Here is a 10,803-nt window from a genome sequence, read left to right on the forward strand (position 1 = left end):
AAATTAGCTGTTCCCAAGCTCGGTTGTGGATTGGACCAGCTGAATTGGCGGGTTGTGCGAAGCATGCTGGAGGTGGTATTTCAGGGGACTGGTATACGGATCCTGGTGTGCAGTTTCAACCCGAAGCAGGCCAGGGAGCCTGGAAAAACTGTGGAGTGCTACTTCTATCAGAATGGCTACTGGAGGAATGGTGATGAGTGCAGGTTTCGCCACGTTCGTCGAAGAAATTCACTAAATCTGTTCTGGGACAGAACAGACTTGAGGAGGGGACAGTGTAACCAGTCCGGCCCTTGCGGTCGGACCTTTCGAGAACCAGAGCGGTCGCGAGGTTCTAGAACAGCCGCGAAGGCACCTGAATGTTTCCGGCGCCTATATAAGCCCAGCGGAGGAGCAGGTAGGCAAGTTTCATTATGGAAAATAATTGCAATTAATGAGAAAATTTGTTTGAAGTAATAAAGTGAAGACTACCGTAAACAAATCATTATGAAGTAACTCTGCTTTATACGAAGAGTATGGTCTTTAAATATATCAACTCAACTAATTTTTTCTGATATAATCTGAATATCTTCTACAGGAGTTTCGTATGGCCTCAGGGAGTCCGTTGTAATAATGCACCTCGTATCTTGATCAATGGAAGAGCGGCTTTCCACTGGTCATGGGGTGATTATTTTTAATCCTTTCAGGCCCAAATTAGAAAATTCCATTCAGAATGAACTTATATTTTGAGGTCGAGAATACCAGAAATGCAATATATTTCATTGAATATCTATTTGCTATTTTTTTTTTGATGGTGGTTTCTACATGTAACCACCAACTCAACCTATAATACAAGTAATATTAGTATTTCTTGTGGATGGCAAGAATACGGTTTTTTTCGTCACTTAAGCAAAGACCAACTTTACTCGTTGTACAGCGATATTTTGCAGAACTTTTGCAACCCTCTATGAGAGGCCGCATTTGACGTACCACTGTTGCAACTGTTTTGAGATGTTACCATAGGGACTCATGAAATAAATATTATTAGAGGTGGTTTCATAGTGAAACTACTGGGAACGAAAGGGTTAAGATGTTAAACACGCAAATTGAATGCCCTCGAAAGGGAAAATGTGGATTCGGGCCGTCGGTCGCACGAACGACAGATCTTGAAGTTAATATTATTTCTGGGAAGAAAGCTTAGATGAAACTCATGTATAAATTAACAAATAAATCTATTGAAAATAAAATTTGAGTTTCTCTACAACACTCGCACTGGGCCGATAACGACCAACTTAAATCCTTAATATCTCCAAAATACATGCAACGAGCGCAAAACAATAAACAGTAATCTCCATCAATAAAATCTCGGGTTAATATATTTCTAGTCTTAGCGCACAACTACTATCAAATATTCAAGCAATGAATTTTTGGAGGAGCTTTCAGGACTCTAGACAAACAAAAATTGAAACTTTCTACCTTTTCCTGCGATCGTCGTTCGCCTAATAATGCTGGTGGAGAACTTACGAACACCAGACTTTCCCGAAAACCTGGAAAGGGCTCCAACAGAGCTTAATCCTTTTGATATCTGAGATATCTGGGATAAGTGAATTTTCCTCTGGAGAGGAGTGTGAAAGCCGCAAGACTAAAGTCATAACCTTCATTCAATTCGAATGTCATTACAAATGTACAAGAATAAATGTCAAAAAACAAAAAATTACAAAACTTCCAGGATTATATTCCTTTCTCTCTCACAGAAATCCACAAATTCTTCAATATTATATGGTTCACACCTCATTATAAATTCATTTGATTTCTTAATAAACAAAATTTCCCTATTGACATTATGAAATTGCTTAGGTAGAGTATTATACAATTTAATACACATATACATAGCATTATTGTGCGTCACAGTCAAAGAGTGTATTGGATAGAGGTATCGATCAATTTGTCTTGTTCTCAAATTATTATTTTTGAACCGCTTGAATAATTCTTTGTGCTGCAGAAGAAACTTTATGCAATTATAAATGTGAAGTCCAATCAAAGTATGTATTCTGTGAGCACGTAAAACACCCCTGCATGTTTGTCTGCACTTCATACCAAAAATAGATCTTATCATCATTTTTTGCTTTACAAATAGGCTAGATAGAAATGCACTATTGTCCCTACACACAATACCATAAGACAGGTCAGATTGAAAACATGAGAAATAAACAACCCTTAGTGTAGGAATATCCATAAACTTTTTCAGAACATTGATGACATATAGAGAAGAATTAAATTTCTTGTTCAAATGATCAACATGATTTCTTCACTTCAATTCGCTATCAACATGAATACCTAAAAATTTAGTTGAACCAGTAATTTCTACATTAGTGTTCTCTAAAACTACCCTAATTGGTAACTGAGTTTTGGATCTTGAATTATGAAAAATTACACACTCAGTCTTTTCAGCATTTAATTTTAAGCCATTCATGGAACACCATTCCTTCACATCGACAAATGCGTTATTCAATTCTTCAACTAATTTAATTAGATCGTCTAGTACTTTCAGTATGTTGGTATCATCAACATACAAAATCATATTAAGCAACTGACCAATATTGAAAGGCAGATCATTGATGTAGACAATAAAAAGTAGTTTCTTCAGAAATAAAAATATTGTCACCAACATTAATACGTACTTTCTGTTTTCGGCCTTTGAGATAAGATTCTATTAATTTGAATTGATTGTCTCTAATTCCATAATTTTGGAGTTTCTTAAGTAGTATAGCATGAACAACGCAATCAAACGCCTTAGACAAATCCAGAAATGAACCAATAGGAATTTTGCCCATCTCTAAAGCTTCTGTACCTTTTTGAGTTAGTTCAAAAACTGCAGTCGTTGTGTTTTTTTTATTCATGTACCCATGTTGGCTTGGGCAAAAAATTTCGTGTTTTCTAAAAAACTTAACAAGACGATTGGCTAAAATCTTCTCAAATATCTTAGAAAAAGTTGTTAAGAGATTAATCGGTCGGTAGTTGCCAAGATCATCCACATTACCAGATTTATATAAAGGTCAAATAATTGAAACTTTGAGAGCAGTTGGAAATGTGCCAGTTATAGAGGCCTTTTTTAAAATATATTTTGATGGCTCAACAATCAAGTGATGAAATGATGAAATTAGGAATTTAGTCATGACCTGATGATAAAGAATTTTTCAACTGCTTAACTACTTGAATAATCTCAGATTCTACCTCAAACACAAAGAAGGGTCCACTTACATACTTCAACCTACCCTTATATTCAGTTTGTGTAAACATTACATTATTGGAAGCAACATTCACAAAATAGGTGTTGAAATCCTCCACCAGTAGTTGTGGGTTGCCTGATGGTAGAGCTTGTTTCTTGGAACCACATTTACCAGTTAATGACTTAATCAATCTCCAGGTTGTTCTGGTTCTGTTGGGAACGACTGAAAATCCGAGTTACCTATTGACAGTTGTCAATTAATAATTTCATATTGAATTTTTCAATCATTTTGAAATATATTATCAGTTTCAATAAGAGAGTTTCCATACCTGAATATATGAACAAGGCATCATAAAAGTGGCGACGAGGATACTGTGAATAATTATCATGTCGGAGCAATTCCAAAAAACAATAACAGAATTCATCAAAGCCCAACAAGTACAGGCGCAGCTACAGCAGGATCAATTGATGAAGAATCAACAAGAATTTCTTTTACTCCTGTCTCAGAGTTTCAAGTCAAGTGAAGTTTCACCAAAATCTGCAGAAGTAAGTGAAGAATTTCGTATGGAAACTCTAGGCAATGGAATCACTGAATTCCACTATGATCCAGAAAACAACATTACTTTCGATGCATGGTACCGACGTTATGAGAGTTTGTTCATCGAGGATGCACAAAAACTCTCAGATCCAGCTAAAGTGAGACTTTTACTCAGGAAATTGGACACACAAGTTCATCAACAATTCATCAATCTTATTTTGCCAAAAGAGCCTAAAGAAATCGATTTCAAAGATACAGTAGCTAAACTCAAAGAAATGTTCGGAAAGAAAACTTCAATTTTTAACACTCGTTATCAGTGTATGAAACTTACTAAAAATAGTGCGGAAGATTTCGTTGCATATGCTGCAAAAGTGAATAAGTTTTGTGAAGACTTTGACATCTGGAAAATAACAGCTGATCAATTCAAATGTCTTATTTTCGTGTGTGGGCTTGAGTCTGTTGACGATTCAGATGTGAAATCACGACTATTATCGAAAATTGATGGGAAAAACTCAGAATCTCTCAACCTTGAAGATTTAATTTCTGAATGTCAGCGTATAATCAATTTGAAGAAAGATACCGCAATGGTAGAACATGCCAACACATCAATGGTAAACGCAATTTCAAAAAAGAACTATTGGTCATCAAAGAAATCGTATGACGACAATAAGGAAGATAAAGTAGAATCGAATATTTCTTCAAGCAGAGATAGACCAAAATCAGCATGTTGGTATTGTGGTCAGATGCATTTTGCCAAGGATTGTACCTACCGGAATCACACATGTAAAAACTGCAACAAAGTTGGTCACAAGGAAGGGTTTTGTGGCAAGAATAAGAAGAGGAACTACAAGCAGAACAGCAATTACAGAAGCAACATAATATCTCAGGTGAATTCACTAACAGGACGCAAATATCTGCAATTAATGATCAATGGCGTAATGGTCAATCTGCAAATCGATACTGCCTCAGATATCACCATAATATCGGAGGAAATGTGGACCAAACTAGGAAAGCCTCAATGTTTCCCAACGAAAAATTTAGTCAGAAATGCAAGCGGTCAACAACTTCCTCTCATTTCAGAATTCAAATGCAACATAGCCCTTAACAATCAATCATATTCAGGAAAATGCTATGTTAGTCCAGTGAAGAATCTCAATTTATTGGGAATCGATTGGATCACGATGTTTGGATTGTGGGACATTCCACTGAATTCTATTTGTAATGTGATGTCTGTGTCAAGAAAAGATATGTTACCCTAAATTCCGAATAGTAATCCACAAAATGTTCAAGAATTACAGGAGAAATTTCCTGATATATTTGATGATAGACTTGGTCTTTGCAAAAAAATGAAGGTGGAATTGCATGTGTCGCGAGAAACTAAACCAGTTTTTCGTCCAAAACGACCAGTGGCTTACGCTGCACAGGCACAAATTGAAGATGAACTGAATCGACTTCAAGATCTTGGCATAATTTCTCCAGTTGATTATTCTGAATGGGCTGCACCTATTGTAGTAAAGAAAAAGGCAAATGGGAGTTTACGTATCTGTGGAGATTATTCGACAGGGTTGAATGATGCTCTTCAACCTCATCAATTCCCTCTTCCCACCTTGGATGATATTTTTTCGAAATTAGCCAATTCAAAAGTATTCAGCGTTATTGACTTGTCTGATGCATTTTTACAAGTTGAGGCCCAGGAGAATTCAAGAAAGTACCTCACAATTAATACTCATAAAGGCCTATTTTCTTACAATAGGCTTCCATTTGGAATCAAAGTAGCTCCAACATTGTTTCAGCAAATTATCGAAACGATGATATCAGGATTGGAAGGAACAGCAGCATATATTGATGACATCATCATTTCTGGAAAGAATATAGAAGACCATCAACGGAATTTGCTGAACGTTTTACAGAGAATTCGTGAATTCGGGTTTCATCTCAAGATTCAAAAATTTAAGTTTAATCTACCCGAAATCAAATATTTGGGAAATATTATCAATCAACACGGAATAAAGCCCGATCCTTCAAGGATTGAAGCAGTTATCCATATGCCCCCACCTCACGATATATCTACACTACGTTCTTATCTAGGAGCAATTAATTATTACGGAAAATTTGTTAGGAATATGCACGAACTTCGGAAACCGTTCGACCAATTGTTGAAGAAAAATGTAAAATGGGAATGGAGTATTGATTGTCAGCAATCTTTCGACAAATTTAAGGAAATTTTACAATCGAATCTCCTATTGACTCACTATAACCCATTGTAGTATTGTAGTAGCAGCTGATGCCTCTAATGGTGGTATTGGCTCTTGCATATTCCATAAATTCTAAGATGGATCTATGAAAGCAATCTATTGTTAGAGTCTTTACCTGTAAATAATTGCTTTATATCCGGTCGAAGGTCGAAAATATGGTCAAAAATGAAAAATCTGTCATCAGTCGTCAAATATATTTTTTCAATCAATCTTTTTTTTTTTGAAAACCTTGGAAACATCAAATGGCTACTTTACAATTGAAAATAAATAACACCTTATAAAATTCTATGAAAAATGTAACAATTCTCCCACCCAGTAATTGACTTGGGAAATGACAATTACTTCTTAACATCTAAAACAATAAGTTTTGCAACATGTCTTCGATAAATGGTGTTGTTGGAGTTTCTAACATCCACTGTTCTTATTTTCCCATCCTTTGCTGGGTAGACGTTGATAACAACAGCCTTCTGCCATAAATTCCTAGGTCCATCTGGATCCACCATTATAACAACGTCTCCCAGTTGTATACTTCTTTCTCCATTGTCTCTATACCATTTACTGCTTCTGATTAACGTAGGTAAATATTCTCTTGACCATTTTGACCAAAACATATCGGCTAACCTTTGTGCAGCTCTCCAAGAAGACATCAAATTTAAGTCTTTTTCTACAGTTTCGGTGAATGATGGTGAAATATTAGATGGTCCAATCAAGAAATGATTGGGAGTCAAACTTTCTGCATCGTCCGAATCAAGTGATAGATGAGTCAATGGCCTAGAGTTGAGAATGCTTTCACATTCTAAAAGTACTGTCCGGAGTACATGTTCTGGCGGATATCTGCATTTCAAAATTTCTTTCATTATTTTCTTGATACTTTGTATTAATCTCTCCCAGCTCCCACCCGTATGTGGTGCTAGAGGGGGGTTGAAGAAAAACTTGATTTTTCTCATCACAGTGAAATCCAAAATTTCTTTTTTCTCAATTTTCTTGAATTCTTCGGTAATTTCCTTCTCAGCACTCTTAAAACAAGAACCATTGTCACAATAAATTTCATCTGGAAAGCCTCTCCGACAGCCGAATTGTCGAAGAACATTGATGAAGGAATTGGTTGTCAGGTCATGAGCTATTTCTAAATGTACAGCACGAGTCGTCATGCATGTGAAAATAGCTCCGTACCTTTTCTCCCGGCTTCTTTTTACTGTGACTTCCAGGGGCCCAAAATAGTCAATACCTGTTTTGATGAAGGCTCTGATAGTCGGTTGAATACGGCATTCTGGTAGTTGACCCATAACTGGAATTCTTGGGGTTGCACGTCGAATTTTGCAAAGCTGGCAACTATTCCAAATGCTTTTGACGGTTTGTCTCAACCTCAAAATCCAAAATTTTTGTCGCAAATTGTTAATCACTATTTCTTGTCCATGATGGTGAACATCTTCGTGATATTTTTGGACTATAAGCTTCGTAATTTTGTGTTGTGGATCCAAAATGATAGGTTTCCTTGTCTGTACATTCAATTCGGATTTTTCTAATCTCCCAGCAAGTCTCAAAAGTCCATCTTGTTCCGACAAAAAACAATTTAGTGTTCGGAGTCTGCTACTCGATGAGAAGGGTTTACCTTGCATCAGTGCATTTATTTCTTCCATGAAAGATTCCTCCTGTACTTTTCTGAAAAGAAGGTTTTCAGCTTTGTTGATCTCTTCAACCGAAAGTTCTCCTTTTCCTGTACACCGTCTCTTCATAATGTCGATAAATCTCAAGACATAAGAAGTAGTTCGAAGCAATCTTTGCCATTTCGAAAATCTTAGAGCATCAGGTGTAGACAAAATTGTTTTGGTTGAAATAATGAGAACATTATCAAACTTTTCTTCCAAAGTGTCTGGGTCTATTCCGAAGTTCTCAGTTTCTACCTCTCTTGGCCAATCTTCAGGATTTCTTCGCAGAAAATCAGGACCGTTCATCCATCGCTGACTGTCCCAAGAAATCTTTCTTTTTGTGGCATCATCAGCTACATTCTCTTTCGAACATACGTATCTCCACTCGGCGATATTAGTGATATCCTGAATTTCTCCCAACCTTTGAGCGACGAATACTTTGAATCGTCGTGCCTCTGATCTTATCCAATGTAAAACTGTTCTTGAATCGGTCCAATAGAAAACAGAAGATATGTTCAAGTTCATTTCTTTTTTTAAATAATTTCCTAAACGTGCACCCATCAAAGCTCCTTGCAGTTCCAGTCTGGGAATTGATAGGGGTCGTAACGGAGCTACTCTAGTCTTAGCGGTGACAAAGTTGGTTTGGATTGCTTGTTCTTCTTGAACTCTTATATAGGCAACTGCTGCATAACAGTTCTCAGAGGCGTCACAAAATACATGTAATTGAATATTACTCTTATGACGATTCAACGAGAAGTATTGTCTTGGAATTTTGAATTTATAAATATTCTTCAAATCTGAGAACCACATTTGCCATTGATTTTCGAGAGTATGGGTAATTTCATCGTCCCACCCAATTTTGCTTCTCCAAATATTTTGCAAAATAATTTTGCCTTGAACGATGAAATTTGCCAAGAATCCCAAAGGATCAAAAACTGACATAACAATTTTCAAAATGTCCCTTTTTGTTGGTCTTCTGCGGTTATCCAAAATATCTCGATCGATCTTATTGAATTTTGTCTGAAAACAGAATGTGTCTTCTACAGGATTCCAATACACACCCAAAATTCTTTCCACCATGTCCTTATTATTACTATCCAATTTCTTATGACCTTGTGCTACAAGATCCATGTCCACGTCCTCAAGAATTCTGTCATCATTGGCAATCCAGTTGCATATAACGAAGCCACCTTGTCCATGAACGTAGATTACGTCTCTTACCAATTTCTTGGCATCTTCCAACTCATCTGCGTTTCCCAAATACTCATTCATATAATGATGACGTATAATAGCTTCTGAAGCCTCAGGAAAGTTTTCTGCAAAATCTCTGGCATTCCTATTTTTGGCCTCTTGAGCCAGACACGGTCCGCAGGATGAGCCAAAAAATACAACCATGATTTCATAGACATCAGGTTCTACGTTTCTATTCATGCCTCTCCAGAGTATTCTTTGTGCATAACAATCTTCTTTTCTTACTCTGACTTGAAGGAACATCTCTTTTATGTCCGCTGTGAAAGCATATTGCTTTATCCTGAAGTTCAGAAGTATTGTTTGTAGAGAATTGTAAAGGTCTGGTCCGGTCAACAAACAATCATTAGGACTTATACCATTTATTGGGCTTATTTGGATTGATTACACCGAAGTGGGGCAGATACCAAATTTTATTTGATTCTTCTTCAATCTCGCTCTTTGATAGTCGTCTTATGTATTTCTTTTCTTCCATTTCTTCAAATTTTTTAGTGTACATTTCTGCATAATCTTTGTCTTTATCCATTTTCCGTTCGACACAGCGAAGTCGTCTAAAGGCATTCGCTTTACTTTCTGGTAATACTAAGTCTTCTTTTCTCCATAGTAGTCCTGTCTCATATCTTTGTCCCACTCTTGTCATTGTAGTATCCAAAGTCCTCTGTGCTCTTCGATCTAGAGGTGATGGAGCCAATTCCTGAGAATTTTCAATTTTCTCTAGTCTCCATTGTTCTTTGACAAGATCGTGAAGAACATCTAAGTCATCTTTTTCTCTGAAAATGTCGAAAGATTGAATATGACACACTGAATTTGGATTTTTCTCGCCGTATTTCAAATTTCCGTGAAGTACCCAACCTAAAAGCGTTTTGCTCACTGCTGGTCCGTTCCAGGGTCCAGCAACTAATTTTCTATTGACAAGAAGCGGCCAATTGTCCTGCCCAATAATTATTTTGGGTTGGGCATTCGTCATTGCAATCACTTTGTCATTAATATAGGGATAATTTTTTTCGCAAATTGTTCACATCTACAGTTTGGTGGGGTAAAGATAATTTTGTTGTACGAACACGACGTAACTGGAATTTTGATCCGTTATTTTTCCCTTTGATTGTGAAGCTCACTATCCTAGAATCATTATCATGATGAGTAATATCTTCGTTTGTCCATTGCAAACACAGTGATTGCTTTGGACCATTCGAATCTAAAGAGTTTGCAAATTCTTCATCAATTAGAGTGATTGTAGAAGCATCATCCAATAAAACGTATGTTTCGACTTCTTTACCATTGTGACACAAAATAACTGGTAGAATTTTCATGAGTGCATTCATGCTATCAGAAACACGGCAATTGGTTTCAGCGGCATTACTATTTTGTGGAACTAAATTGTTTTCTCTCGACTGATTGTGCAAAAGTTTATGGTGTGGTCTTTTGCAGTCATTGATGCCGCATATTTGTTTCTTTCGACATTGTCGGATATTATGAAAAGGTGCCAGACAAGAAAAACATATTTTCTTTTCAGTTATAAGAGACCATCGACCATCCACTGACAAATTTTTAAATTTTGCACATGAACTCAATAATGAATTTTTCTGTTACAACAAAAACATCTTTTGTTCGAAATTTTATCTGAAGTTGCCAAAGTGACATCTCGATTCAACTTGTACTTTTGTTGTTTGTCAAACTTAGGAACATGAATTTGTGCTATTGCATTTGCTTTTTCGTCCAACCAATTCGATAATTCGATCAATTTAATATCAACTTTGATTTTAGCAATATGTTCAATCCATAAAAGTTTGTAAGAGATAGGCAGTTTATTCAAAATTTCTGTGATCAACATTGGATTGCGTAAATGATCGTTTTCTTCCAGACATTGTACCGTAGCTACAAAATTCTTGATCTCATCGGAAAATTCAA

The 10,803-nt window shown here is 36.4% G+C and overlaps 3 protein-coding genes across 3 annotated transcripts; 2 read left to right on the plus strand and 1 right to left on the minus strand.

Moving 5' to 3' along the window:
- The first annotated feature begins 3,592 nt into the window (after nt 1–3,592).
- Nucleotides 3,593–5,002, plus strand: LOC123315936. Its single transcript, XM_044901843.1, has one exon. The coding sequence runs from the start codon at nt 3,593–3,595 to the stop codon at nt 5,000–5,002; it is 1,410 nt and encodes a 469-aa protein (XP_044757778.1).
- LOC123315937 (uncharacterized protein K02A2.6-like) lies at nt 4,856–6,010 on the plus strand. The gene has a single exon (XM_044901844.1). The coding sequence runs from the start codon at nt 5,090–5,092 to the stop codon at nt 6,008–6,010; it is 921 nt and encodes a 306-aa protein (XP_044757779.1). The 5' UTR covers nt 4,856–5,089.
- Nucleotides 6,011–6,336: 326 nt separating this feature from the next.
- LOC123315938 lies at nt 6,337–9,862 on the minus strand. Its single transcript, XM_044901845.1, has 2 exons — nt 9,255–9,862; nt 6,337–9,178 (listed from the first exon to the last, which is right to left on the minus strand). Exons 1-2 carry the CDS (start codon nt 9,860–9,862, stop codon nt 6,337–6,339), a joined length of 3,450 nt encoding a protein of 1,149 aa, XP_044757780.1.
- Between the last annotated feature and the right edge of the window lie 941 nt (nt 9,863–10,803).

The sequence above is a fragment of the Coccinella septempunctata genome, chromosome 6 (assembly GCF_907165205.1).
Source record: "Coccinella septempunctata chromosome 6, icCocSept1.1, whole genome shotgun sequence".
Taxonomy (NCBI): Eukaryota; Metazoa; Arthropoda; class Insecta; order Coleoptera; family Coccinellidae; genus Coccinella; species Coccinella septempunctata.

Excerpts from the sequence above, each read along its gene's own strand:
- LOC123315936 (XM_044901843.1), top strand. The coding sequence starts at position 3,593 with ATGTCGGAGCAATTCCAAAAAACAATAACAGAATTCATCAAAGCCCAA.
- LOC123315937 (XM_044901844.1), top strand. The coding sequence starts at position 5,090 with ATGAAGGTGGAATTGCATGTGTCGCGAGAAACTAAACCAGTTTTTCGT.
- LOC123315938 (XM_044901845.1), bottom strand. The coding sequence starts at position 9,862 with ATGACGAATGCCCAACCCAAAATAATTATTGGGCAGGACAATTGGCCG. Across the intron at positions 9,179-9,254 it reads CCAAATAAGCCCAATAAATG|GATAAAGCAATATGCTTTCA; the intron begins GTATAAGTCCTA and ends TCTGAACTTCAG.